This window comes from Geotrypetes seraphini, chromosome 14 (genome assembly GCF_902459505.1).
Source record: "Geotrypetes seraphini chromosome 14, aGeoSer1.1, whole genome shotgun sequence".
Classification (NCBI taxonomy): Eukaryota; Metazoa; Chordata; class Amphibia; order Gymnophiona; family Dermophiidae; genus Geotrypetes; species Geotrypetes seraphini.
Genome location: NC_047097.1, coordinates 76,409,668 through 76,422,946, shown reverse-complemented (window position 1 = coordinate 76,422,946; position 13,279 = coordinate 76,409,668). Strand labels below are relative to the sequence as shown.

The window sequence follows — 13,279 nt, the reverse complement described above, 5'->3', positions numbered from 1 at the left end:
ATAAATGTCCTTCTGTTTTATCCCTTCTCTGTTCTCTTTCCTACTATACCAAGTTGTAGTTCCTCCCTCCATTTCCCTCTTGTAGAAAGTACGTCTGTGATTCCCCAAAAATTGTTTGTCACCCCCATAGATCATACAGGGTGTTTAAGAACGACACTTTCTCCTATAGCTGGGACAACTCCTGTGGGGTTCCACAGCGCTCCCCCCTGTCTCCCACCCTGTTTAATGTCTATCTCATCTCCTTGGGAAACCTCCTGCAAAGCCTCAAGCTCAAATTCTTCATCTACGCAGACGACATTACAATAGTCATCCCGCTAACCAGTTTCACACCAGAGTTGCTTAACTTGCTATCAAGCTTACTTAATCAGATAGAACTCTGGATGCTATCCTATAAGATTAAAATTAATCTCTGATAAATCTAAATTCTTCCTAGCTACCCCCAATGACAAAATCAAAGACACCACAATACAAGTGAATGGATCAGATTTCCCCCTAGAACAAACCTTAAAAGTACTGGGAGTCACCTTAGACAAACATCTATCCCTTGAGAAACACACGGATCTTACAGTCAAGAAAAGCATCTCGGTGCTCTGGAAACTCCGCACCATAAAAAAATACTTCGACACCTCATTTTACTTGATAGTACAATCTTCCATTCTCAGCATCCTGGATTATTGCAACATCATTTACTTAGGATCCACAAAGAAAACCATCAGGAGACTAAAATTGATTCAAAACACAGCCGTCCGCCTTATATTTGGCTTAAACAAATGGGAACACGTCACCCCCTTCTACCATAAATTGCATTGGTTACCATTCGAATCCAGAATCATATTCAAGTTCGCTTGCTTCTGCTACAAAACAGTATTTGGTATATCCCCAAGTTACCTCAACCCTCACTTCAATTTAAATTACAGCAATAAGAACTCCCGCAGCATTCATCTGTTTGCCTTCCCCTCCCTAAAATTATGCCATTTCAAAAGGTTCCTTGACAAAACCTTCTCCTTCCAGGCGGCCAAACTTAACCCTTGGCTAGCCCAAATTATGCTCGATGCCCCCACCTACCTCGACTTCAGAAAACAACTCAAAACACACTTATTTCACGGATAGAACCCTTAACACACCTTCTTCTACTTCTCTCACTCCTCCCACCAATGATCTGGAATCTCCACCTACTCCTTATTTTACATTCCTAACTTGTTAACTTCAATGACTTGCACCTTATTGTACATTCCTAATCTAGTCAACTTTAAGGACTTGCTCCTTCCTATCCTGTTAACTTTAAAGACCTCATTGTTTGTAACTTTGGATTAACTGATATAAACCGCCTAGAACTCCCTGGGCATGGCGGTATATAAAAATAAAGTTATTATTATTATTTTGATTCTTTATTGTACATCACTTTGTAATCTTTGAAAAAAGCGATTTTATCAAATCTCAATAAACTTGAAACTTAAGCTTTAGCCAGATTTTTTCCAATTAATTCAATTTCATGACTTAACTCTTTGTGGCTTTGCAGGGAGTTTTTTGGGCAAGGCTGGATGAAGCCAGACAAGAATGAGAGAACGCCCTACATTATGAGCACAACCAAACACTTCAATGATGTGAGTCTGATGTGTCCAAAAGCATGACATATGGAGAGAGGACACGGGGGGAGGGGGGCATTAGGACAAACAAATGGGTGAGTTGGTCCCTTTACGTTTCATGTATTCACTAGTCAGTTTTTGTGGGAAGGGGCCAGATCTCTTCTCTGGGAACAGGGTCTCCTGTCCCTGATCTCATTTCTTTCTTTCCATCAAGATGAGCAATTTGATAGCTTCAGAAATCCTGCACAGTGATGAAGCAAGCACACGGAGCAGCACCATTGAGAAGTGGGTGGCAGTGGCCGATATCTGTCGATGCCTCCATAACTATAATGCAGTGCTCGAGATTACATCCTCACTAAACCGCAGCGCCATTTTCCGACTGAAGAAGACCTGGCTCAAGGTATCCAAGCAGGTAAAAATGGCAATTCTGGCTTCCTGACACAGAAGCCCTCACACAGTTTGGGCATGTCCATCTCCTCCATGCTCCACTTTGATTTTCCTAGTAATAGACAAGCCAATATACAAAAGCAAAGACATGCTACTGACTGAGGCCAGCCAGTAGTGGACTTATCCAGATAATGCTCTCAATAGCGATTACATACCACACTATCACTGTCCAGATATAGTGGAATTAGAGAAGTTTCAAAGAAGAGCAACCAAAATAATAAAAGAGATAACTCCTCTCAAATGAGGAAACACTAAAGAGTTTGGGGTTATTCAGTTTGGAAAAGAGACAATTAAAGGGGGATATATGATTGAGATCTACAAAATCCTGAGTGGTGTAGAATGGGTAAAAGTGAATCGATGTTTACTCTTTCAAAAAATATAAAGAGTAAGGGGGGAGGGCACTCAAGTTGCCTATAAATACTTTTAAAACAAATAGGAAATATTATTTTACTCAAAGAATAGTTAAGCTCTGGACTTGTTTCCAGAGGAGGTGGTTGTAGCAGTTGGCTTAGCTAGGTTTAAGAAAGGTTTGGACAAGTTCCTGGAGGAAAAGTCCATACATGGGGGAGGCCTGTGCTTAACCTGGGATTAGTAGCATGGAATGTAGCTAATATTTGGGTTTCTTCCAGGTACTGTGACCTGGATTAGCCACTTTTGGAAACAGGATACTGGGCTAGATGGACCTTTGGTCTGACCCAGTAGGGGCATTTTTTTTTTGTTCTTCTGGTGGATGGAGCATTCGGGTCTTTATCTGCCGTCATCTACTATGTTACTATGGTGGAAGAAAGGCCAAATGACAGATGACATGGTTAAAAGGTTATTAGATCCCAAAATATGTTTTTTCTAAGAATGGAAAAGAATCCACATGAAGAAAACGGGAAGAATTAAAAGCACTGGCAAGTTAGATGCAAAGTATAGATAAGGAATCCAGAAAGAGAATTTGTAAGCTTTTTCAGATATACTGGAAGCAGAAAGTCTGTTAGACCCTTACATCAGCAAGAAATAAAAAGTGGCACTCAAAGCGGACAAGACAAAATGATTAATCATTTATCTTTTATTATCTCTTGTTATACCAGTTTTATTGAGCACAAATCAACGTGGTTTACATAATGTAAATTATTTTAAAGATATAGAAAGAAACTCCAAATTATAAAATAGGAAGGTCCACACTTGCATATACACTCAGTAACTATAGGAGAGATTGGGGGTACTGAGGAATCAAATCGATGAGTTTGTTGTATATTACGTCTACCAATGTGAATTTTTTGCTTTGCTATTTATTGAAGATGATGTCAAGTAATGGTAATGAATTGAAAGAAATGTAGGCCAAAGAGCTATTCCGGGACCAGAGAGTATCTGCCCAAGAATACCGAAAGAACTCAAATTAAATTGAAGATCTACCTATCATTGAGAGTCAATGTAATACCATCTATGCCAAGCAAAATGGTTGAGATTACTATAAAAAAACAAATTTACTAAGCACTTAGACATACATAGTTTTTTGAAATAGAGTAAACATGAATTTAGCCAAGGGAAGTGTAATCTTGCAACCCAGTTATATAGTTATCATTAGGCATCTAAATCTGGCACCCAGTTATAGAATTAGCGCTAGACATCTAACGTCTGGCGTCTAGTTATAGAATTAGCATTAGGCATCTAACGTCTGGCGCCCGGTTTTAGCATTAGCGTTAGGCATCTAACGTCTGGCGCCCGGTTATAGAATTAGTGATAGACATCTAACGTCTGGTGCCCGGTTATAGAATTAGCGTAAGGCATCTAACATCTGGCGCCCAGTTTTAGAATTAGCGTAAGGCATTTAACGTCTGGCGCCCAGTTTTAGAATTAGCGTTAGGCATCTAACGTCTGGCGCTTAGATTTAGAATTAGCGTTAGACATTTAACGTCTGGTGCCCAGTTTTAGAATTAGCATTAGGCATCTAATGTCTGGCGCCCAGTTATAGAATTGCTCTTTAAATAGGCGCTTAAATTTTGGGAACACTAGCCCTCATCCGGGTGAACGTACACGTACATGTGTAAGTTCTAGCAGCATCCACTGCACTAATGTATAAAGTACAGCATAAATGAAAGAAGGCATTTACTGGTGAGGAGCACAGGTGGGGATCCACTTACACACCTGTGTCCTTATAGAATAAGCTCACTCCATGTGTTTGTTGGCCATTTAAATTGCAGCAATGATGGACTTTTATATTTTCTGTTGAAACATTACTAATTTGTGGGAATCACGAGTAGATCGGAGAGGGTTATAATGCCGCTTTGTAGAGCAATGGTCAGACCCCACTTGGAATACTGCATCCAACATTGGTCTCCCAACCTAAAGAAGGATATAAAACTGCTGGAGAGGATGCAGAGACGAGCAACGAAACTAGTAAAAGGGATGGAGAAACTGGAATACGAGGATCGACTTAAGAGACTAGTTTTGCTCTCCTTTGAGAAAAGGAGACTGTGAGGGGATATGATCAAGACCTTCAAAATACTGAAAGGAATCGACAAAATAGAGCAGAAAAAATATTTACATTGTCCAATTTGACACGGACAAGAGGACACGGAATGAAGCTAAAGGGGGACAAGTTCAGGACAAATATCAGGAAGTTCTGCTTCATGCAGAGAGTGGTTGACACCTGAAATGCTCTCCCAGAGGAGGTTATTGCGGAATCGACCGTCCTAGGATTCAAAAGCAAATTAGATGCACATCTCCTTACGAGAGGCATAGAAGGATATGGGTGACTAAAAATTACGCCAGGTGTACACCTGGCAGGGCCTCCGCGTGTGCGGATCGCCAGACTTGATGGACCGAAGATCTGATCTGGAGATGGCGCTTCTAATGTTCTTATGTTCTAATTCTGCTATCCTGTTGTCTACGATTGTGTTTTGAGGATCTTACGAGCTAGGGAGATTTTATGTAATCCAGAAAGACACTGGAAAGCCCTAGCACCAGCGAGAGGCAAAGGGTCAGGCAGCTGCAGGCTTATTGCTAATAGATCAGTTTCCTGTAGCAGCAGTAAGATAATCCATTTTCATTAAGTAAATTACTAGCTGCTGATTCAACCAGTGATAAAAACATGATGTATCCTTACATTCTGCTGTGACGTTGTCAGGAAAAACACATCCAGGATTTCTCTTGTTCTTTACTTGACTTATTTTAATACTTTCAGACAAAAGCAGTCATTGATAAGCTACAAAAACTGGTGTCCTCAGAAGGGAGATTCAAGAATCTGAGGGAGGCGTTGAAAAAGTAAGTGCCAAATCCATGGGACAATGATATGTCCCCTAGGGAGATCTCAGCTGTATGTATGAAGTTTCTATACCCCTCACACTTCTGTACCATACACTGTTCCCCTGTATCCTTCATACTATACCACATAATTCTCCCCTCTGTCCTTCACACTACTGTACCACCATGCTGTATTTGTGCTTTACTGGTATTAATGTGATAATCTGTCTAAGCCAGGGGTATGAAATTCCGGTCCTCGAGAGCCGGAGCCAGGTCAGGTTTTCAGGATATCCACAATAAATATGCATGAGATAGATTTATATCTCAAGGAGGCAGTGCATGCAAATCCATCTCATACATATTCATTGTGGATATCCTGAAAACTTGACCTGGCTCCGGCTCTCGAGGACCAGAATTGCCTACCCCTGGTCTAGGCTATATTCTTGCTTTATGGACATAAGGTTTTTAAAGTACTGTATTTCCTGGATATATGTGGCTACTTGCATGCATATATGAACTTTTATAAAATGTTAGCCACCATAAAAGAATTGACTTAATGACAGTTCCTTAATCTTTATCAAACCAATTCAGACAAATGGGTTATTCTTCTCTTCTATATATAAGTTCATGCAAACCTTTTTTTTTCCCCTTCTCTTCCTATATTTTAAGTTCTTGTAAACCGTGCCGAGCTCCACATCCGTGGAGATGATGTGGTATATAAACTTAAGGTTTAGTTTAGTTTAGTCCTGCTGCCAGCAGATGTAGCTACAAAAAAACCCCAATCTCAGAAGGCTCGCTCACTCCCATTCTAGGGGAATGGAGCTGGTGCTGCCTTTTGCTCCTCAGTATTTCTCTAGCCCCAGCATATGGTATAGATATGTGGTCTTGTGCAACAACTATGAGTAGACAGAGTGGGCACTTCCAGGTGGCTGTAGGCCAATGTTCCTTCTATGCTACGCAGCTGTGCGGCCATGTACCTTTTAGCAGTAAGCCACGTAGCCTTTAAGCAACCAACACCTTCTCCCTCACCACTTTCCCACCCTCTCTGATGTTACTTCTTCTGGGGCAGAGCCGGCAGTCACAGATATGTATGGGAAGATCCCACTGCTGGTTTGTTTCAGTTTGCTGCTGTTTCAGAAAAGCAGCAGCAGCAGTGGGGATGGACGCTGGTGGAAGTGGGATGGGGGGAAAGAGAGATTAAATACTGGTGGAAATGGGATGGAGGCAGACACTTGTGGAAGAGGGATGGGGATAGTGGGGACAGAAGCTATTGCAAATGGGTTGGGTAGCTGGGGGAGGGAGAGGGGGAAGAAACTTTTAGAAGTGGGGAGGAGAAAGAGAAGGAGGCAGATGCTGATGGAAGTGGGGAGGAGAAAGAGAAGATCAATGTAATTGATTCATAGAAAATGTTTGCCTAATGATTTTGGATGTTTTTATTGTAAGTCGCCTACAATTTAGGTGAATCATAAATATTTTAAATAAATAAATAAATCTGGTAGCTGTATAATTCATAATTTGCATCTTCATCTTCATTATCATCGTCATGCTATCCAATTACGGAGGCGGTTTTTACAAAGTTGCAATCATTGTTCTAACAATTTTTCATCTGATGGACAACTACGTTTGAATATCTTCAAGAACTGATGCGAGAACATTAAATGTGTGGGAACCTTTCAGTCTTAAGGCCAGACAAGCAGATTTCCTCAGATGTAGCTGAGTAAAATTATTACTTCAGTAAAAGTAAACAGAACAAAACTTTTATTTAAGTGCAGTAACTAATTACTTTATTTAGTTACTGTACATCCCTGGTTCTTGATGCCTAAATCTTGGCATCCTCTTTCTAGAATTACCTCCTCTTTGAATTGGTGTGATACTTACGTGGAATTCTAATGAAGATATTTTCATCAGGTCCTTTATGTGTACTGGTGTGATGCCTGCATGGGGATTTTGGTCTAGAATAACACTGTCCTTTTTTCTTTCTTTAAGCTGTGACCCCCCTTGTGTCCCATACCTAGGAATGTACCTGGCAGATCTCGCCTTCATTGAAGAGGGAACTCCAAATTACACAGAGGATGGACTAGTGAATTTTTCCAAAATGAGAATGGTAAGTATGCAGCCATGTACCCTGAAATGCCCTTCTCTCACCCTACAGTCTGTCCCAAGACCTGCCCCAACCACCATACCTTACATAAGAACATATGCATTGTACTACTGGGACAGACCAAAGGTCCATCAAGCCAATGCAAATCACATGTACCTGGCAGGAAACAAAAAAGTAGACCGATTCCATGTGGCATATCCTGAGAGATAATGTGGATTTCCATTAAGTGTAGTTTAATCATTGTTTATGGACTTTTCCTCCACAAATTGACATCGTTCACAGGTATTTGATTTACATTGTACCACCAATGTTATCTAGGTGGTTTGCAAGGTGAGAATATAGTAGAAGAGGGAGTGGGAGGACACCATAGGAGGCCTAGGTTACAATGAAGGGACAGAGGTATAGCATACAATTAATAAAATAGATTGAAATACAAAAGCTGCACTAACTGCTTTTACCACATCTTCCAGCAACAAAGTTTAGAGCTTAACTTCTACTACCATGGCGGTGAAAAGGGCGAACAGAATGCTAGGAATGATTAAGAAGTGGATCAGGAACAGATCTGAAAAGGTTATGCCGTTATACCAGGCCATGGTATGCCCCCACCTGGAATACTGCGTCCAACATAGTACTACTTGAAAGGGTCCAATTAATTAGTTATAGACATCTATCACTAGAGAAGAGTGACAAAAATGGTTAAGGGGCTGGGGGAGTTGCCGTACAACAAGAGGCTAGAGAAACTGGGCCTCTTCTCCCTTGAAAAGAGAAGACTGAGAGGGGACATGATTGAAACATTCAAGATATTGAAGGGAATTGACTTAGTACAGACAGAGAGATTGTTTACCCTCTCCAAGGTGAAGAGAACGAGAGGGCACTCGCTAAAGTTAGAAGGGAAAAGATTCCATACAAACGTAAGGAAGTTCTTCTTCACCCAGAGAGTGGTGGAGGTCTGGAACACTCTCCTGGAGGCAGTTATAGGGGAAATCACCCTTCAGGGATTCAAGATAAGGTTGGATAAGTTCCTACTGGAACAGAACATACACAAGTAAGGCTAGACTCAAATAGGGCACTGGACTTTGACCTAAGGGCCGCCGCGTGAGCGGACTGCTGGGCACGATGGACCACTGGTCTGACCCAGCAGCGGCAAATCTTATGTTCTTAGTGATCACTGACTCCACCCCCCCCTCCCGGCCATAAAAATAGGAATAGGAATAATAATGTACATACTTGCCTCCAGAACATCAGCACCTCGCATTGGAAAGCCTAGTAGAGCTGCACAGAGGTGGCTTCAAATTTCATTAAAATTTGATATAATCACCTATCAATGAATTTCTAGGCGAATTACAAGTATATTTAAAATACAGATAAAAACAATACAAATATATTGATTACATAACAAGTACATGAACCATAGAGAGAAGGAACCAGACCCATAAGCCACTCTAACCACTGCATTCATGGTGCAAAATGCAAGTCCACCAAATCCCCCCCCCAAACCCTACTGTTCTGCCATATAGGTAGCATCTGCAGCCATAAGGGCTATTGGGGTTGTAGACAGGTGGATATAGTAGGCTTTGGGAGTGTTTTGAGGGTCTCACCATGACTTGCAAGGGAGTTGTGGTGAGATGTTTATGTGGCACCCTTTTTGTGAAGTTCACAGCGGTGCCCTGTAAGGTGCCCCACTGCTCTTTTGCCATGTCTGGGTGGCCAGTCCATCACAATGTTGGCCCCTCCCACATCCAAAAGGTCTTGTTCTGGGCGTTTGGGACTTGGATGATTTTTTGGACAAGAATGTATTATAAAGATAGACATAGTGGCGGTCTGGATGATCAAACGGCTGGATGTAGAAGTAGACAAGTTTAGAAAAAATAAATTGGAGGATGTATTTTTCAAGAATGGACTTTGAACAACTAGTGCCCTAGGCCCAAAATGGATTTAGATATTTATTTTGATTATGTCCCTCTACTTGTTTAAAAATTGGTCAACTTTGCTTCCTACAGGTTACATTTATATATTGTTGTGATATGGCTTCACTATTGTGTCCCTGTTATATCTGAAGAATAAAAATATTTGATAGAAAGGTCTTTCCATGTAACTTCATTGAGTGACTAAGAATCGATTCACTGAAATGAAAACCTTACGATGGGAACTTTTGTCTGTCTTTTCACTGAAAGTTATTATTTAATTTGATTTGCAGTAAAATGCTTTTAGAATCTGAAAGTATTTAAGTTCAGTCTTGTAATCTGTAATTTCACAGATTTCGCACATCATCAGAGAGATACGCCAGTTCCAGCAGACTTCTTACAAAATCGAACACCAGCCAAAGGTAGTGGTGTCAGCTTTGCAGCAGTTTACCACAGATGCTGCTACTCACATTCTTGCCTATTCTAACTCCATTTTTTCTCTTTGTTATTCTAGGTGACGTATTATTTGCTGGACAAATCTGCAGTGATGGGTGAAGAAAGTCTGTATGAAGCTTCACTACGAATAGAACCCAAGGTCCCCTCATAAAGCTGGGTGTCTCTCCCGAAACTGCGTGTGTTCTACAGAGAAACTTGTGTACACAGTATATATGAGGCTTTCACAATTTAGAGCTACTCCTGCTGAACTCTCTCATACTGTACAGACACTCCCCTAATGCAGTTCGTGTCCTGCTGTGCTGTATATAGAAGCAGATATGCTTTTATAGCATAGATAGCCCTGAAGAAGTGTGTGACCTGCGTCGATGTGTCCACGCCTATAGTTCCTTCTATAAGTGTCTGGCGGAACTTTGTGTACACACATATACTCTACAAGTTCACAGGTTTTATGGGTGTTGCACAGAGTTGTGTAGATGGCACAGACACTCCTGAGGCAGTGTGTGTCCACAAGGGGAGTCATTTTCAAAAACCATTTCCACAAGCAAAATAGTGTCTTGTTCCTGGAATTGGGCTGTCTGAAAATTGCTCACCTTTCACTTTTACCTGCATTCAGCAGGCTCCTTTCTTAGTGGACATTTCAACATGTGTGATTTTGCATTTTCAAAACTATATGTATTGTACTGAGTGGAAAAGTATCTGGAGAGAAAGAGGAAATGCAGCTGTGTGCAGGGTTTTTTTTTTGAGGCTGTTTTCATAGGAAAAGGTATAGGATCATTTTAAAAGCTGAGGCAGACGCCATGGGAGGAAGTAGCTGTGCACTTTCTTGCAATGCAGCGGTTTGAGAATTGCTCGGACGATGTGCAGCTGGGTACCCAATGCACACTCTCATGGTGGAATGTATCTGCACACTTTTACAGCTGTATTTGCCATGCACAAATTTCCTGATTTATTTTATAAGCACATTTTGTAAAGTATGTATAAATCCAGTCCCTGCCCCCAGGTCAGATAGACAAAAAAAAACGCTAAGTGCATAGACCCCCCCCCCCCCCCAAGATTTTATAGAAAACTAATTTCTGCCAGTAACATTTTATCTGTGGAAATGTCTTTTTAAATGCCCCCCACCCCCATGTCTTTTTTGGGTACAGCTTGGCTTCACTCTAATAGTAAAAGATCCAGAGGAAACCCATGTAGAGGGTCCCAGAATCTTCTAGCCTCAAAGTAGAATTTGGACATGGAGAAAGCAGCACAAGGAAGTGGTGTGAGTCAGGGGGTGAAAAAGAAAGTATTGGGCTTGCAGAAGAAATACATCTATGCCAGAACCTTTTGCCTTTGAAATTGGCTGTCCACAAGCCCAGGAACCAGGGAGAAATACGACCACATTACAAAGCACAGTCGTCACTCACAGTATAGGTACGAATCTTTCATAATTAGTGAGGGAACCAAACTCAATACAAATGGCCCCTCCCTGAACACAATGAAGAAGCTAACTCAATATTTGGGATGCTGAATGCCCACGGAGCTTGCAGCCTTTCTAGGCTCCAAACCCTCCTGCTTCCTAGGAGGTGGACAGTGGCTGTTTGCCACATATCCCCTCCCCAAGTGTGCAGGAAGGCTGTGTCTAGCTACTCACTGAATGGGAAATGCAGGTGGTGCTTTAATGTTGATTAAACATCTAATGTATTAATACAGCTCATGCCCTGGCATCCAAGTCAAGCCTTCTGATAACTGCAGTTGGAGCAATCGGAGTTTCTTAAGCCAGATGCTGATGCTCAGTGAGAGGAAAGCCAGAGAAAAGGCCATGCTAGGAGCAAATCTGCCACTTTCCTCAGCCCTTGGGATTGGGATTAAGCGGTTGTGCTCAGAAGCTTCTTTCAAAGCCCTGAAAAGGAGGGGGAGATCTGAGCAGAAGACAGAGGGAAGAGCTTCCTTCTCCAGTTACTGTGTATTCTCCATTTTCTGTATGTATGGTGGGGGTGGGTGAGGGGGGTCTCCCCTTCTATGTCTACATATCTTCACTCATCTGTGTGTGAGCGTGTGTGTTTCTGTCTTTTTCCATGATGGGGAAACCATTCTTCTCAGTGGCTAAAAGTATGCGCATGACGATTTTGGTACCCAGAGGTTTCACTAGCCTGAATTTTCATTATTCAGTTCTGGAACCTTAACCTGGTTAATGTTTTAGATACTTGACAAAATTTCTTTGCAAATGTCCCTATTGTTTCCACACTGTCTACATCAGTGATCTTCATTTCGAGTCTTCGAGAGCCAAGAATGGGTCAGGTATTCCAGATATTGCTAATGAATACACATGAGAGATTTGCATGTAACGAAGGCCAAAAGCATTCAAAGCTACTATCTGGAACAGCTGTGCCATTATCAGCCCTCGAAGATTGGGATTAGAGAATGACACGGTGACGAAATTCATCACCGTCCCCGTCCCCGCGGATAACCGCGGTAAATCATCTTCAAGTCATTCTTTAAGGAGAGAGGGAAGAATCAGAGTATGAATGGCCACAACCACTGACCCTCAAGCTTTGCTTTGAAGAATGCTGGTGTAGAAGGACTGAGGCTGAAATAGACACTAAAAAATGACATGGGATTATTTCCCGCGGTTATCCGTGGGGACGGGAACGCTGATGAATTGTAGCAGAACGAGACTTAGGGGTGATCATCAGTGAGGACCTGAAGGCTGCCAATCAAGTGGAGCAAGCTTCATCCAAGGCAAGACAAATCATAGGTTGCATATGCAGGAGTTTCGTCAGCCGTAAGCCTGAAGTCATTATGCCATTGTATAGATCCATGGTGAGGCCCCACCTGGAATACTGTGTGCAATTCTGGAGGCCACATTATCGCAAGGATGTGCTGAGACTGGAGTCGGTCCAGAGAATGGCCACCCGGATGATCTCGGGACTCAAGGATCTCCCGTACGAGGAACGGCTGGATAAGTTGCAGCTGTACTCACTCGAGGAACGCAGAGAGAGGGGAGACATGATCGAGACGTTTAAGTATCTCACGGGCTGCATCGAGGCGGAAGAAGATATCTTCTTTTTTAAGGGTCCCACGGCAACAAGAGGGCATCCGTGGAAAATCAGGGGCAGGAAACTGCAGTGACACCAGGAAATTTTTTTTCACTGAAAGGGTGGTTGATCGCTGAAATAGTCTTCCACTTCAGGTGATTGAGGCCAGCAGCGTACCTGATTTTAAGGCCAAATGGGATTGACACGTGGGATCTATTCACAGAGTAAAGGTAGGGGAAAGTCATTAGGGTGGGCAGACTAGATGAGCCGTGGCCCTTATCTGCCGTCTATTTCTATGTTTCTATGTTTACATCCTTTCAGATGCATCAAAGAAAGAAAATACTTTTTTAAGTTACGTCTCTCATGTCCAAAGCAATACGACCCTTCAATATTTGCAGATTCATAGCTTAGCCTATATTCAGCTTATTAAAATACTTGCTAAATCACATTTCCCAGGTTAAGAGACAAAGCAGCATGCAGTTTAAATGCAATAAAACCCAAGCTGACAATGACAAATATGAACTGGGGCAAGCACAACCA

At 42.0% G+C, this 13,279-nt stretch overlaps 1 protein-coding gene across 1 annotated transcript in view; it reads left to right on the top strand.

Moving 5' to 3' along the window:
* Positions 1 to 9,876, top strand: part of RASGRF1 (Ras protein specific guanine nucleotide releasing factor 1) — a 131,533-nt gene extending 121,657 nt beyond the window's left edge. Inside the window, exons 22-27 of the mRNA XM_033919863.1 lie at positions 1,520 to 1,604; positions 1,801 to 1,998; positions 5,206 to 5,285; positions 7,251 to 7,368; positions 9,623 to 9,691; positions 9,784 to 9,876. Coding sequence (XP_033775754.1) covers positions 1,520 to 1,604; positions 1,801 to 1,998; positions 5,206 to 5,285; positions 7,251 to 7,368; positions 9,623 to 9,691; positions 9,784 to 9,876 — 643 coding nt within the window. The remainder of the gene's footprint in view (positions 1 to 1,519; positions 1,605 to 1,800; positions 1,999 to 5,205; positions 5,286 to 7,250; positions 7,369 to 9,622; positions 9,692 to 9,783) is intronic.
* The last annotated feature ends 3,403 nt before the right edge of the window (positions 9,877 to 13,279 follow it).